Source organism: Pygocentrus nattereri, chromosome 2 (assembly GCF_015220715.1).
Source record: "Pygocentrus nattereri isolate fPygNat1 chromosome 2, fPygNat1.pri, whole genome shotgun sequence".
In the NCBI taxonomy this organism is placed as follows: Eukaryota; Metazoa; Chordata; class Actinopteri; order Characiformes; family Serrasalmidae; genus Pygocentrus; species Pygocentrus nattereri.
The window spans coordinates 12,901,822-12,918,388 of NC_051212.1; the positions used below are offsets into that span (position 1 = coordinate 12,901,822).

General features: G+C 40.8%; 1 protein-coding gene across 4 annotated transcripts in view; it reads left to right on the top strand.

The window, feature by feature from the left end:
* cacna1eb (calcium channel, voltage-dependent, R type, alpha 1E subunit b) overlaps positions 1-16,567 on the top strand; it is a 90,775-nt gene that overhangs the window by 36,233 nt on the left and 37,975 nt on the right. For 2 of the 4 annotated variants that reach the window (XM_037546842.1, XM_037546848.1), the window contains exons 7-19: positions 161-264; positions 1,603-1,718; positions 3,642-3,695; positions 4,358-4,432; positions 6,046-6,255; positions 7,969-8,081; positions 8,483-8,595; positions 8,710-8,841; positions 10,047-10,116; positions 10,232-10,349; positions 10,652-10,725; positions 10,841-10,905; positions 14,852-15,580. In XM_037546842.1, the coding sequence (XP_037402739.1) occupies positions 161-264; positions 1,603-1,718; positions 3,642-3,695; positions 4,358-4,432; positions 6,046-6,255; positions 7,969-8,081; positions 8,483-8,595; positions 8,710-8,841; positions 10,047-10,116; positions 10,232-10,349; positions 10,652-10,725; positions 10,841-10,905; positions 14,852-15,580 (1,973 nt within the window). The remainder of the gene's footprint in view (positions 1-160; positions 265-1,602; positions 1,719-3,641; positions 3,696-4,357; positions 4,433-6,045; positions 6,256-7,968; positions 8,082-8,482; positions 8,596-8,709; positions 8,842-10,046; positions 10,117-10,231; positions 10,350-10,651; positions 10,726-10,840; positions 10,906-14,851; positions 15,581-16,567) is intronic. The other 2 variants (XM_037546851.1, XM_037546846.1) reach the window with 1 other exon arrangement.

Below are 16,567 nucleotides of genomic sequence, written 5' to 3' on the forward strand. Positions count from 1 at the left end.
ACCTGATATCACATCATTTAAGCAATGTTAATGGCCTCAGAGCCAGTTCTGGAGATGTCATAGTTCCTTCTTGCGAATTACTGATTTAGGCCTTCCATCATTGTCTAGAAACTCTCCAGGCAGGGGCTAATAATGTGTCTGTTGTCCGATATCTCCTCAGACTAATGACGCACTGGGTCCCACATGGAACTGGATGTACTTCATTCCTCTCATCATTATTGGCTCGTTCTTCGTGCTGAACCTGGTTCTGGGTGTTCTCTCGGGGTGAGAATCTTCCACTAAATAATACAGCTCAAACGTTTGGATATAAAGTACTGCGCAAAAGAGACTACAGACCACCCTTTACTTGTTTTATTTCCAGTCAAAATGATCATTAAGTACAAGTTTCAGCATAAGAAAAAACAAACAAACAACATATTTAACAGAAAAAGACACAGAGCCTCAACAACTAAAGTTGTTGTGCAGAGTCGTGAAGTCATTAGAGTGTCCACTCTTTACTTTTATTCCTTTTTATCCAGGAGACGTGCTTTCAGTTTTTGAAATAAACCTCCAGGAATACGTTTTTTCACACCTCCAATGTTCAGTTGTAGATGTTGGTTGCATTATATGCTTCTCTCAGTCCAAGTAATACAAACACATTCGGTGAGGTTGAGGTCTGGACTCTGGGGTGGTCAGTCTGTTGTTCTGAGAGCACCAACAGCTTCTCATTTTCTCAGTGTGGCTTCTTGTCGGCTACACATTCTTTCAGACCCGTAGCACTGAGTCGTCTTCTCAGAGTGGAAGGATGGACAGACACACCTGTGGATTTTCTCCTCTCTCTCAAAGATTTAAGTACATTTTTAAAAATAACAGTGCCGGAAAGGGTTCTTTGTGTGCTGCCACAGTAGAACCAGTTTGAGGAGCCTTTCAATGGAAGGGTCTACCAGGTGCTATGCACTTGTTAGGAGTCTTAGGAGAACTTCAGTTTTGGAAACTCCTGCTTTTTTCCAACTCATTGTTCTTTAACTTCCCTTTCTTTAATGCAAGTGGAATATATGGAAATAAAATAAATGGAGAGTGGTCTCTGACTGTTGCACAGTACTGTACTTCTCCGAACGTATGATCTCTGTAATCCTAACAGACATCATCAAAAGGATTGTGCTTAGATGCTTGATCTTTGTTTCCAAGACAAATGTGAACAGTGACACTGATGCCCATGTGTTACATTTATTTTCAAAATGAAAGGCCTATTTAAAAAAATGCCCTTCAACCAAGTCGTTTGCATTTAGAACCTTAGAACACTGAAAAACATTACCACAGTCATTACATCATCTAATTGCTGTGTGCCTCATTAAAAGTTATTAGCCTGTCCTTGTTAGTGTGTCTGAACAAATAATGTGACATGTTAAAATGGATCTAAACCAGGGACATGTTGTATTTTTGAAATCCTCTTAGTATCCAGAAACAGAGGTCATGGGTTTCCCCATGTGAGAAACATAGAATGCAAAACATGAGAGAGTACAAATCCAGCAATAGTAACCCATCATTAAACTGTCCTAACACGTGCATTTTTTTAAACTGTCTGTGTGTCTTGCTGTCCGGTGTGTCCTCTATTGTACACAGTGAGTTTGCTAAAGAGAGAGAGAGGGTGGAGAACCGGCGAGCCTTCATGAAGCTCAGGCGGCAGCAGCAGGTGGAGAGGGAACTCAACGGCTACCGTGCCTGGATCGACCGAGCTGGTACTAAAAACATGTTAACTCACTCTAAACATTACATATCCGCTTGCTGTTCTGAATCCTCCTCACATGGAGCCCAGAGGAGCATGAGCTTGCCTTTTGAGTCTTGCCCTGGTTTTAAGATGCCCTCACTGACTTCGTCATGACTGAATGTGAGAAGGCTACTTGCAGGATAAGGAGGTTGCTGCATAGAAAGAAGCTCAAGGAGGACCTGGATTGCTGACCTTCTGTTGTAAAGGTCTGCTGAGGGATTTGGTTAAACACAGACACTAATGTCTGAGAATGGTTTAAACATCAGAGATCATCCACTGGAATGACTGGATTTAAAGCAACATCATGCATTATAGTTTAAAATTCTGCTTCTCACAATCCAATGAATCCCAACCACATTTGGTTTCTTCTAGTCACTTTTAATTCATTACTCACAGCTGTCTGTTCTCAGTCAATCAATCAGTCATTCAAATGAGTGATCCATCAGTCAACCAGTTTATTAAATCAATTAATCAAACAACCAACTAGTCAATCGAACAGTAAGTCAATCACTAACTCAATCAACCAATCAATCAACCAATAAACAAATCAATCAATCAACCAATCAATCAACCAACCAACCAATCACTCAATCAATCAATCAAACAAGCAATCAAGTGAGCAATTGGGTAATTCATCAATCACCTAGTCTATTAATCAATCAGTTAATCAATCAACTGATCAAAAATCAGGTAATCAGTTAACAATCCATCCATCCATTTTCTAAGCCACTTCTCAGTCGCGGGGGGATGCTGGAGCCTATCCCAGCAGTCTTCGGGCGGAAGGCAGGATACACCCTGGACAGGTCGCCAGTCTATCGCAGGGCAGACAGACAGACACAGACAGTCACTCACACCCAGGGGTAATTTAGCATGTCCAATCGGCCTGACTGCATGTCTTTGGACTGTGGGAGGAAACCGGAGAACCCGGAGGAAACCCACGCAGACACGGGGAGAACATGCAGACTCCACACAGAGAGGACCCCGGTCACCCGGCAGGGGAATCAAACCCAGGCCCTCCTCGCTGTGAGGCGACAGCGTTTAGTTTAAACTAAACTAAATTAAACAATTAATTGATCAATCAAACAATTGCTTAATCGTTTACTTCATTAATCAACCAGTACGTCAGTCAGTCAATCAGTCAATCGATCAATCAGTACATCACTTATTTATCTCATTACATAAATATATTGGCCAATAAATTAATCAATCAATCAATCAGGCAATCACTCAATCAATCAATCAATCAATCAATCACCCAATGTACTAATCCCCATAACAGCGAGCGCTCTGTCTTTCCCGTTAGTGGGAGTTCAGAATAATTGTGTATGTCCTTGTCCTGCTCAAAGATTTAGCTCAGAACCCACACACACACACACACACACACACACACACACGGGTGCTGTCCCTCCCCCAGCCTGCACTCCCACTACCTGAGCTGAGAGAGTGCAGGTGAGTGTGGCAGCGTGTGGAACAGAACGGCTGTGTGAAGCTGCTGCGCTGTACGAGCTGCACAGCAAACTCGCTCGCCCACGCAGTGAAGGGTTAGCAAAAAGGTGAGCCTGACTCACTGACTGGAGTGTGCAAGAGTGTGTGCATATATATGTGTGTGTGTGTGTGTGTGTGTGTGAGTGTGTTTGTGAGAGACACCACGCTTGGTGTAGTCATTGTTTTCTACAGTACAAAATATGGCAAAGGCGCCAGAGAACTTTAAACAGTTTAAAATGGTGGACTACACACAAACAATTATCCATGTGTGTATAAATAGAAAAGGCCATGTGACACTATTCACGGCAAATCATCGAAATGAACAGAGAAAATGGCTCATGATAATTCTAAATTGTTTATCTGTACTAACAGAAAAAAAACAGCTGTATTTTCTATTCTTTTCCCACAGAGGAGGTGATGCTCGCAGAGGAGAACAAAAACTCCGGAAGGTCTGCATTAGACGGTATGATTTCTTTCCCCTGAACGGTGAAGCACTTTGGCCCCAGAGCGCCTATATGTTTTTCCTGTTGGTCGCTGCTATATTTGTCTCTTAAAAGGTTCTCCTCACTGGCACGACCTTCCTCTTCTTAAAGTATCCGTTCCCGCCTCACTCACGCGAAGATCAGGCTTAGACGTATACAGGTTATATGCATCTTATACATGACTGCATCCATTTTTACAGTGTCACAGTGGATTAGATTAGTGCCAGGGGGGTCACAGTGTCAAACAGCTTTGTCGTTTAGGCAGAAGCCCTGTAGATGTATTACTTCTGACATATTACTCCTCGTACGTTTTCCAGCAGGGTCTTTAGTCTCGCTGTAGGTGGATACGCCTCGTAAAGGCACATATGATGTTCACTCTCACTGCCTGCCTTGGATAGTCATTTCTGTTACCACGGCAACATTTCTTTTCACTTATTTACATGCTGTCTGATGTGTTGGGCTTTTGCTTGACCGATGCTTTTGGCCTTTGCTGCAAAATCCCTGTTAGGAAGAGGGAAAAAAAACCAGTAAAAACACTTCCGCACCAATAACATGTGAAATGCAATTCCAACATATTTACTCTTTTTTCAACACTGCAATTATCCTAGCAATACGCAGTAATATAATGCTTTCTCTTATCTAGTGTTGAAACGAGCTACGAGCAAGAAGAACGCGAGACGTCGAGGAGAGGATAAATATTCTGAAATCTCAACAGTTGGTTAGTGACACCACTTTCACTCTGTCCATATGTTCTCTCTCCCTGGCTGTCAGTGCTGTACTTATCAAACAGCGTGCGCTTTATAAATCAGCAGAAAAGGGGCTATAGTGCCTGCAGCTTTAGCACTGACAGTGTAATACAGAGCTCTAATGAGACACTGCAGTTTGTGCAGGGTTTTGAAGTAGTGCAGACAGATTGCCATGGTCTAAAAGATAAACAAAAGCCGTTGGGATGATGTTTTACAGATACTGTTGCAGCATTGTGAACTTATTTAGACTGGCACAGGTTAAGCACTATATATTCGTGAGTATCCAGACACCCCTTATAATTAGTGAATTCAGTTACTTGCACCCATTACTGACACGGGGGGTTCAGCTGCATGCACACACACAGTTTGTATAATGTCGCTGATCAAAGTGTCTCCAAAGTGGAATAGGGCAAAAACACTTAATGTAAGTCAGAGTAAAGATATCTTATTACAAGTATCCATTCATCATGGAATTTCCACACTATGTAAAAAACCAAGATCAAATGATGCAGAAAACGAAAAAAAGGACGAAAAAGGAGATGCATGTTTTTCTTTGGGCAGTGACAATAATCCATATGGAAAAACATTGAGAAGCACTGATCAGTTAAATGGGACACTCTGGAGTCTACTGTCACCATGCCCAGTGATAAATGTCAGCCAGAGGTATATGAAGCCTCCAGCAAATTGATGAATGAATGAATGAATGAATGAATCAGGCAGTGAATCATTACTGCAGGGGCAAAAAAGAACCCTATTAATACCATTGACTTGAAAAGAAACCTTGGATGGTCAAGTGTCTTTATAGAGAGCGTACTGTGAGAATGTCTCGGGTACTTTAGCAAATAGTTTAAAACCTTTGATCTCAGCAATTTGTGCGTTTTTGCTCGTAAAAACTATTTTACATGCAAATATTAATGTAGTATAATGTAACCTGAAATTCCTGTTTTCAAAAAAGCAGTTGGTATGTTATAACCTGGTTAAAAAATCCTGATTTAATTTAGTGAATGATTGATTCAGCCAAACCAAGTGTTGTATTATAACTACACTTTATACTCCTGCCATGAGTACATGTTTGGCTGAATGAACACACTGACATCATAAAACCAGGAGGCATTGAGGAGAAATCTGGAACCAGGTCTGTAGTGACATGGAAATGTGAGACAAACGTTTTTTTTAATATAAAAAAGAAACTCAATGTCAACTTTGAGGTCCTGAGACTTTTTGAAGTCTTTCAACTCACTTTTAAAATACAATATTGAATTTTTTTTGGGACAGACACCTCCCAGTCGAAAATACCCTACAAATGATGATATTGGACATGTATAGCATATTACTCAATCTCAATAAATAACACTCGTAAATTGATTTAATACTGTGTTCAATGTTTTTTTATAATTTTTTAATTTGTTTTGTCAGTTTTAACTAATTCGATAATTCAATCACTCTTTTGAAGAAACATGTATGTCAGTACTTTAGTTCTTTCGTATATTAATATTACACGTATATTAGTGTCTTTTCTCTGTTGCTCCATTGTGTGACACTGCTGGTTTGATTTTAACCTTGTGCCTTTTCCTTTGTGTCCCAGGTGGTCCGCGGCCACCTGTAAACTTCCGCAGTGGAAGACGGGGTCCCGCCGCCTACCTGAGGCGTAAAGAGCGAATGCTGCGCTTCTCCATCCGCCGCATGGTCAAGACAGACAGCTTCTACTGGATAGTGCTCAGTCTGGTGGCCCTCAACACCATCTGTGTGGCCATCGTCCACCACAACCAGCCTGAATGGCTAACCATCCTTCAGTGTAAGAACCAGGAGGGGTTTTGGGGGCTCACTTTGGTCTAACTAATGTTTTGTCTGCTCTCATTCTCGTTCTGAATGTTAGAGATTAAGACAGATATGATGCTAACTAATGCACGAACTGAGACTGCCACTATCATGAATCATCAAGTAATGCAGACTTAAGGCCAGAATATAAATGAAGATCAGAATATGGTCAGATAAATGCAGGACTTGAAAGGGAGCGTAATATCAAAGAGACGCTCCATTCCTGACCTTAGCATCTCTTTGATATTCAGATGCTCAGTGATTGTCATGGAAAAACTGATTAGCTACTGGACTGTGACATCATTGTCAGGTCAGTGGTACTACAGTAAGGGCATCATTTCAGTATAAAGTGAAATTTCTTCCCAATAAAATGAATATTAACATAATTAACAAAGTCTTGTGGTTGTTTCCTTCAAGCAATCCATGAAACGTATTTGTGTAAAATCACTATGGAGGACTTTTAGCCCACTCTTCTTTCCAGAGTTGCTTTAATTCTGCCAAACTGGAGGGCTTTTGAGCATGAACTACCTGTTTAAGGTCCTGCCATGGCATCTCTATGAGGTTCAAGTGAGGACTTTGGCTAAGCCGCTCCAAAACCTTACATTTGTTTCTTTTCCATTCAGAGGTGGATCTTCTTCTTTGCTTCATATCTTTGTCTTGCTGCATAACCTAGTTGTGCTTGAGCTTCAGATCACAGACTGACGGTAGAAAGCAGAATTCATGGTTCAGTCTGTTTTGACAAGCCATCCAGGCTCTCAAAGCATGCCCACACTACCACCACCATGTTACACTGTTGGTATAACTTTATGCCACGTGTAACAGGACCCGTCTTTAACACCTCAAGGTGTTTTTTGGCATATGTGAGGCAAGCCTTTATGTTCCTTTAGCATAGCAGTGGCTTTAGTCTAGTAGCTTTCCCATGAATAACATCTTTGCCCTCTTTAATAGCAGAATCATCAACACTGACCTTATCTGATGAAAGCAAGGCCTGCAGTTCTGTATAGGTTTATCTTAGTTCTCATCACTGTGCTCTTGAGAAAAAAAGGCTGGCCACTTCTGGAAAGATGCATTACTGTTCCAAGTTTTCTCCATTTGGAGCAAATGGCTCTTATTGGAATATCAGAGCCTTAGGAATTACTTCATAATGCGATGTATTTTCAAGAATCTTATATTGTCTATGCCGCAATTTCTTAGATTTCCTACCTTACATTGCTGGAAAGGCTCTATTTAATGTTTAGATCCAACAGCATGGACAATAATCAAGCCTGGATGTGTCTAGTTTAATTGATCAACAAAATTTGGTTAATTGCCAAATGGAATGGTCATTCAAAATGTATTTGTCTGTCTTGTATGACAATTTCCTTGAAGATGTGCAACAATTAGGAGGGACAGGGACTGCAAAAACAGGATAAATCAGGAGGGACCAAATGCTTTTTCACAGCACTGTATCCTTCAGTGGAATGGAAGTCATACCTACATTTAGGCCCCAAAATGAAGCCGAAATAATGTGTTTAGACTTCTAAATCTGTGCCTGTCAGGTACCAGGAAAAGCTGAATGAAAATGTCTGGGGCAATAAAAGTTTTTGTGATTGCTTAGCAACCTATTTTATTGCAATAGGTAAGCAAAAATGCATAAACATAGGTCTGTAATCATCTAATGACAATGACAATGTTTTCTTTCCTTTGGCAGACTATGCAGAGTTCGTGTTTCTGGGACTGTTTCTTGCCGAGATGTTTCTGAAGATGTACGGCCTTGGGTTCCGCCTCTACTTCCACTCCTCCTTCAACTGCTTCGACTGTGCAGTATGTTTGAGCTATAGCTCTTCTGGACATCTGTATCTGAGTCACTTTGTGCTCAGGTCAAGAGAAGATTGCTACTCTTATATACAAAACAGCCCACTAGGTTTTTTCATGCTCGGAGAGTCTGTAGTCTGCAGTCTCTCTCCATTTTTAGTGTGGCTGTTTTGGATATTTTAGTATTCGGGAACTAAAAACATTGTAGTATGTGTTTTTATGGCCAGCTGACGTTATCCTATATACACTGTAGCCTTAAGACAGAGTCAATATTATAGGTGTACTTAGATGTTTTGACATTGTATTTCACTTAAATTATTGTTAGTGCTTCTTTTACACTTAAGCGACCATACTTGCATGTGAGTACCAGTGATGTTTGTCACTTTACTCCTCTCATATCTCTTGCACAGGTGATTGTTGGCAGTATTTTTGAAGTGGTTTGGGGATTTTTTAGGCCTCAAATGTCTTTTGGCATCAGCGTCCTTAGAGCTCTACGACTGTTAAGAATCTTTAAGATAACCAGGCAAGTTTTTGGCTGCTAACAGCAAACCTAAATATGTCTATGCAGTTGTTTTATTACTCTTAATTAATGTGTGTATTTGCCTTTGCCTTTATTCGTTTTGCTCCACTTTGCCAGGTACTGGGCATCCTTGAGGAACTTGGTAGTGTCTTTGATGAGCTCCATGAAGTCAATCATCAGCCTCCTCTTCCTGCTCTTCCTCTTTATTGTCGTTTTTGCTCTGCTTGGGATGCAGCTCTTCGGTGGGAGGTAAATGTGCTGATGTTCCGATTTTACCTACAGAACCTGAAGCCTGTATTTTGCAGATTGTCAGCGTCGCTAATTCTAGGCTTCATAACACAGGAACGGTTCACACATCATAACAATCAGCAGGATGTACTCTCTTGTAACAAGTCAAACAGATTCAGACGCTTGCAGATGTAAAAGAAAAAGGAGGCTTTACTGATATCATCACAATCCGAGGTCAGAAAACAGGCATGGGCCAGTTCCAGAAAGCATCAGAGTAAGAAAGCCACAATCATACCACACGGCGAACGGTCCAGAACAGGAAAGACAAAAACGTAGTCAAAATAAAATCAGAAGGTCAAGGTCCAAAAACAACAACCAGGCAAACAATCTGAGGGGCAAGGCAAAAAGGGCAAAGTCAAATTCACAAAGGCCATAAGGTCACACATGAGAAGAACTAGACAGAAATAAACGCTCTGTAGCTCACAGAATGCAATGCTTCACAACTTTCCTAAACTAAAGCCCAGGCTTATATACTGAGCTTGGTCTGTCAAACGATCATAAACACGCATCAGTACTCAGGAGAGCGAGAGGGCTGATAGTAGCGCACAGTCACATGAGGAGTCAGGTGACCCCCCAGAGAGTTCTGGGAGGTTCAGTCCAGGTGAATATCGTTGTCTGTTGGCTGCATGGAAGTCAGGTGAACTCCCAGAGGATCCTGGGACATGGAGTCCAAATTTAACGAGTCACTCAGAAGATGTGTGACATCTTAACTGCAGTTAGAGGTGTGGCAAAGCATCAGTGATTAATTTGAATTAAAAAACAACCCAAAATCCACCACTTATCCTGATATTATATCACCATTTTTTTATTGTACAGAAACATCACATACTACATCTGTTTATATCTAGAAGTTCACATCGGGTCTCTGAGCGAGTGCGCTATGATTCATCAAAGCATTCAGAAGAACAAAGCGATCCTCTATTTACAGCTAATCTTCTTTTCACTACTATAATTTATTTCTAATGTTTATGAAAATACTTTGTTTAGTTGTGAAGTGAGTTTAGCTGCTTGTAATCCTGAATGTGCTGGAGTTGAATCTGATCAGTGAAAACAGACGGCCTTCAGATTGTGGTGTAAGCATGTACATTTGTTTGTGTCTACAGCAAATGTGTGCTGTTGATATTGCTTTACTCCAGGTTTGATCACTGTTTCGATTTACCTTTTAGGTTCATCTTTAAAGATTATACTCCAGCCAACTTTGACACTTTCCCAGCTGCTATCATGACTGTCTTTCAGGTTTGTGTCAAATGCATTCAGATTATGTGCAATGTATTTCATTACATCTTGGTTAATTTGTTGGCCTGTAGTTGTTTCTTTGATCAGATGTGTGTGTTTTTTTTTTTTTTTGCAGATTCTGACAGGTGAAGACTGGAATGAGGTGATGTATAATGGGATTCGTTCGCAGGGAGGAGTACAGTATGGCATGTGGTCCTCCATTTATTTCATTGTGCTGACACTGTTTGGGAACTGTATCCTTTAAATGTGTTCAAAATGAATTGTGAAAGCATTTTAATTGCTTCATACAGTTGCTTTACAACACTCAATTCCACGGTCCCAGTCAGCTTTATATTAAAACGAATGGCTATTAAAATTCCATTGTAGTTCATTTTTATAGTAAAAAAACTACTAATTTATATTAGTAACAGTTTAAAACATTGTGCCAAAATATGCAACAAATTACAAAATTAGGCACTTTTCTCACATTTTAGCTTAAAATCTCATTACATTCATATGGCTTGCGTAACATGTTCCCTGACAGTGGTTTGAACAGACACTTTACTCAATGTATTCTTGGCCATCGCTGTTGATAATCTTGCCAATGCCCAGGAATTAACCAAGGTACAGGTAAAATCGGAAGCACATACTGTATGTATTCAAAAATAGTGCATTGCTGCAATACTATTTACATAAATCTTAATAACCTAAAACAATTAATACTGAAGTGTTCATGTGTTCTCAGGATGAAGAGGAGGAAGAGGAGTTTTTTAACCAGCGATACAAGGGCCGGGAGTTTGGCCTCTCAGAGTAAGTGTTGCCAGTCCCATCAGTAAGTTTATGCCCCCTGTCCTGCATTTACTTTAGCCGGTTAATTTTGGAGAACCTGCTTTTGATTTGAAAGTGCATGACATTAAAACTGTTAGGAATTGCTAGCTGGTGAATATTAGGATACTGAGAGGATGCACCGTTTCCAAAAGCTTTCTTGTGCTTCAGGTGTCCTCTCGATCAAAACGTTGGTACTCTGACCCACCACATGCAGCCTAGTGCCATTTATTAATGTACCATTTGTCTGTCGTTTTTGGAGTGAGTCTTAGGTCTGCTCTAATGAGTATAGTAATGAATGTCTAATACAGAAATGTGTGTTTTCCATTTTCTTCCAGAGAAAAGGTTCCTAATGCTGGAGAAAACACAATCCAATATTATTTTTCCTTCTTAATACAGAAACGTCTAGCCATGACTACCACTTGCAATTTATGATAGAAACCTCACGGCTGTGATTTAAATGTTATTGAAATATCAAAAAAAGTTTGCCCAGTTTGCCTTTTAAGAGTAACTTGAGTGCAGAAAATGACAAATCCAGACAGTTTTAGACTGTAATTTAACATATTAAAGAAATAATAGAAATTTAATCAAAGTCATTTCAGGTTCTGTGCTGTTCTTTGAGCATGCAGCAGCTTATTAAAACTTAATCTATTTATTCCCAATTTTTTTCTCCACTATGTGAAAAACATGAATTGTCATCCTTGGACAGCCCTATGACAAAAACAATATGGCTTTTAAGACAATATTGGAAAGTTTGTGAAAATATAATTAAATATATGACTTGTACAGTACTGTGCAAAAGTCAGAGACCGCCCATCATATATTTCCACTCCGTGGCCATAGAATTCACTTTAGTTATTTTTCTGTTTCAGGTAAGAATGCAGAAAACATATATTTAACAGAAAAGGACATAAAAGCCTCAACGATTAAATATGACATCATTTTTTCAGTGTTTAGTGTATCCATTTTTTACCTTTTCTATAGCTTCCACTCTTTTCATGAGAAATCTATAGGGATATTTTTCCACACCTTCAAAGTTCAGTCTTAGAAGTTGGTTGCATTTTCTAATGATCCACATGACCCTAAACCCACTCAGTGATGCTGAAGTCTAGACTCTTGGGTCCAGTGTTCTGTGAGCACCAGCAGCTTCTTTTCAAATTTTCTTAACTTTTGTTTTAAAATCTCTCAGTGATGAAGGTTTTAACTTCTGTCTATCTGTTGGGGATAATTTAGGGCTACAAAGTGGTGAGTGATTATTAGTGGTCGTATTTTGGGCAGTCATGGACTGGAGATTAGGGATCCAGCCTCGTGACCGGAAGGGCGCCGGTTCGATCCCCAGAGCCGACAGCACATGACTGTGGTGTCCTTGGGCAAGACACCTAACTCCCAACTGCTCCCCGGGCGCTGCACATTGCCCATTTTGATTGGATAAGTTAAATAAGTCTCAGATTCCTGCAGTATTGTACATGGAAAAAAAAGAAAACAACAGTTGACTCAGGTTTCCCCACCCGCAAGAACGGCGAGCATCTCAAGTACATGCTTGAAGGCCCTGGTCATGTAATCAAATACCCATAACCCATGTATATGTTTTCATATGAGGTCAAGACAAGATATAATTTAACTCATAGATTGTTATTCAGTAGAAAACAAAAAGCTCATTTAGAGCTTTACAAACTCAAATCAGTGGGATCAAATGGGTGGAGATTTGACCTGAAGTCAAAGTGTGTAGGTACATAGAAAAAAAAAAAAGTATTTCTTCTGAAATTGAATTAGACACAACCTAATATGCACATTTCCACTACAAACTTTGACTGTATGTATGCTAGAAACAAGTCAGATATGAAAGAAAAGGTTTTTAACAGTTGTTCCACATTTACTGGTCTGTCAAGCCTGACTTCTCAACCAGATCCTGCATGTCTGTCTGCCTGCTCTCTCGCATGCTTGCTTTGCCTCTTTTCTTGCAACTTGCAACTCAGAGGATTTAAAAAAAAACTGTCACAGCTCAAATATTCTGCAGTTTGCACCAGGCTTTAAATATAAACTGGCTCATGGAGATGAGTAAGATAACTAACTGGACATCAAAAAAGAAAAATCGATGTGCATTTTGTATGATGAAACCCCAGAGACCAATACTGACTGGTGTTCCAGTTTAAACCTAGCCTGGTATGTTCACCAAAACGTGAAGAGCGTATTATCAGGATATGACGATGCTTTCATCGTATTGTCTTGTCAGTTTATGGTTGTGGAGTGACAAAGACCAAATCATCACTGATGCTAAACTACTAGGATTCAGATTTCACATTATCACTAAAGATTTTCTGTTTACACAGCTACTGCCAATTCTGCCATTTCGGTAACAGTGTGCCAAGTCTCATTAAAAACATAGTTGCTGCAAAAATATATTATTTAATGCAGCATGGCCCTTTTCCAGGACTTACTGACCAGTCACTTGTCCACTGCTGGCTACATTGCTTGTTTGTCTTGTGCAAGGTGTCTTGCAGTGGAAATACGTTTTATTTCTGGGTTTGCCTGATTTATGCAGCCCACAGCAGATGGCAGAAAGTATCCACTAAATCTGCACTGGCAAATCTGAGGTTTGTGCAAACAAGAGCTAAAGTTTCATACAATGCAATACATTCTTGCATAGTGGCTCACTCAGCACATCTGCCATTGGCAGCGATTCTAAATTCCTATCCTGAAAGATTCCTTAACAACATAGTATAAGGCTTTCCCTGCTCTAACATGCCCGATTTGACTCACAGAGGGCTTCATAATTATCCGTAAGTCAAGTCAGATGAATTAGAATAACTAAGTAAAATACTGAACTATGCACTGTAGGGGTCCCACAGGGTTAAGAATGAGGCACACTGCAATTGAGAATTACTCAGTGGAGCCTGGCATTTGAAAGCAATACAGAGGGCACGGCAATGTACCAAAAGCAGTGAGAATGTTCAGAAAACGTGCATGCTGTGTGAGAGAAAGTGCACTGACATTTAGGCACCATTTCCTCAAAAGGGATCCTATTGGATTTTGGCTTCTGGCTTGGATTAAGTCCTGCAGTCTGGCTGTATCATTGGCTTTTTCAGAAATCCAAGCCAAAATCCAATAGGAAAACAGTTGGTTCAGACACACAAATGTCTGCATGGCCCAACTGGAATCTACATAGACAACATGAAATAGTGCCATCTGCTAAGGTGGTTCAGAAACACACCTGTTTTTCTTAATTGTGAAGCTGATGCCACTGTGACTGGTTAGCGCACAGTAGCAGACCATTGTTACTTTTTATTTTTGAATTTAATTGGCCATTATAGTAAATGCTGTGGCTGTAAAAATGATGTATAATGTGTCAACCACAGTCTCATTCTTCAGGATTAGTAATATATAAGGTAAGACAAATCTCTCACGTCTGTTTTGGCCATCTTGGTGATCTTGTTTTGGTCTTTGTCAAAATTGTTTTGTCTGTCTGCTGTACAAATACACTAATGGCTTATTTCCAACCAATCATTCATTTGATCACATGGACAACAAAAGAATTCGTATAAATGTGAGTAACGCCGTCTCTCTATACCCCTTTTTACCTGTTCCACCTTCATCCTTCACCTTCATCTTTTGTCTCATTTACTTCGCTATTCAACACACGTGAACCTTTAACACTTCCTGTTTCTGTTTCCAGCTTTTGTATTTTCATCTACTTAAAGATTTTTTTCTAGGGTTTTTATTTTATTTTATTTTATCCTTTGTTCCCCCCACTTGAATGCTCTTTTTTCTGCTATTGTGAATTTCTCAACCTAAACCAATAACCATTATTTTAAACCTCTGATTTCTCAGATTTGATCAAAACACACCCCTCCTGAATGCTACTGTAATTGTGAGGACTGCTCTGAGATGAGACCATTTCTTTTTGTGACTGAGTTTTGTTTTGCATGAGCAGAAGGAGGCGCAGGCCATACTTGTACAGGAAGAGGGCCATCCACAGGGGCCGGCCGACGCCTGCTGAGGCAGAGGAGGAAGTGCCTGAAAGACCGGACCCTGAGGAGCAGCCGGTCAATGCCTTCGCCAACCGTCGCGAGAGACGTAACAAGATGAAGATGTCTGTGTGGGAGCAGCGAGCCAAACAGCTGCGCAAACGGCGCCAGATGGCCAGTCGTGAGGTGCTGTTTGGCAGCCCCACTGAGGACCCTCTGGACACCCCAGTTAGCCAGCCGCACACAATGTCCTCCATGTCACCTGAGACCAGCCCAGCACATCTGCCTGAATCACCTATGTCAGTGGTCATGCCTTTGCCGGAGCCACCAATGTCCATATCGATTCCCCTACCAGAACCTCCAGAGTCTGAGCCACCGACCCTCATGGGCTCGGTCGTAGAGGAGAGGCCCGTACCTCATCGCTCCAACACTGAGAGGAGGCACCGTGTGGCCCGAAAGTTTAGGGCGGCTGCGGCTGCAGGGGTCGTTCAAGGAGGAAGGCATCGGAGGCATAGGCATCGGGAATCCAGAACAGAGTCCAGAAACAGAGACCCCTCTCAGCAATGTGGCAGTGGAGAGGAACAGTTTACTGAAGGAGGAGATGATGCAGAGGTCTTGCAGTCGAGGAAAAGCATGGACGAGAATGAGCCAATCACGCCCAACCAGCAAACTGAGCTTGAGGAGGAGCAGCAAAGGTAAACCTTCCTAATAAATAACATTTACAGCAGTAGTTCTCAACTCTACTCTTTTGAACTTACCTACTGTTCAGAAAAGTTTCAAGTATTCTCTGACCCAACACACGTGATCCATCAGACACATGCCTGAAAAATATGGGATATCGAGGTCAAACCACAATTTTCATATTGGTGCAACTGTACTTGAAACTTTGCAGGGCATTCTCCAGGACTGAGAACAGTGGTTCCTAATTCTGTCCTCAGGGAGACCCTAAAGGTCCATATTATTGCTTTATACTAGCTCTCAGATACCACTAACAGTTCTTCATTGATTGGAAAAGGTGTTTTGGGAGCTGGAAGAGATGGGGGATGTCTGCAGTGCCCGGATTGGAAAAACTGGCTTTGAGGTTAATATATAAGGTCACTTATAATGACACCAGTCATCCATGGAAATTTGACTTTAGTCATAATATGTGTCTAGAGCATCAATCCATCTGTATTAGAGCAGCCAACTTTGTATTTCCACTGAATGGCCACTTTATGAGGTGCACCTACCTTGTAGGTCCACTATTTAGGTGTACAATTAGAGACTGTAGGTCATCTCTCTTCTGCCCTGTTCATCATTGGTCAATTTCTGACTACAGGGCCACTGTTGACCAGAAAGTGTCTGTCAGATTCTTGACATGTTCTTAACCCTAAGAACTGTTCTCACCTTTGAGCTCTTAAGTGTACATAGATTCTATTTTTACCTAAGAACAAGTCTCAAGTCAGAGAACATTGGTGAATGTCAGAATCTTTCTAAAAACTGCATAAGTGGGTTTTAGGAAGAAGTTTCTTCTTATGAACGGTTGGTGAATGAGGCCCACAGACGCATTATTTGCACGATGATGTGAGTGGTGCTAGTACTAGGAACCTAGGAGATTTTTGTTGAGTTTTTCTGTGCAAATTTGATAAAATGAAAGTGAACAAAAATGTGTATTTATTTTCTGCCCAGCAGTTTATTCCCAT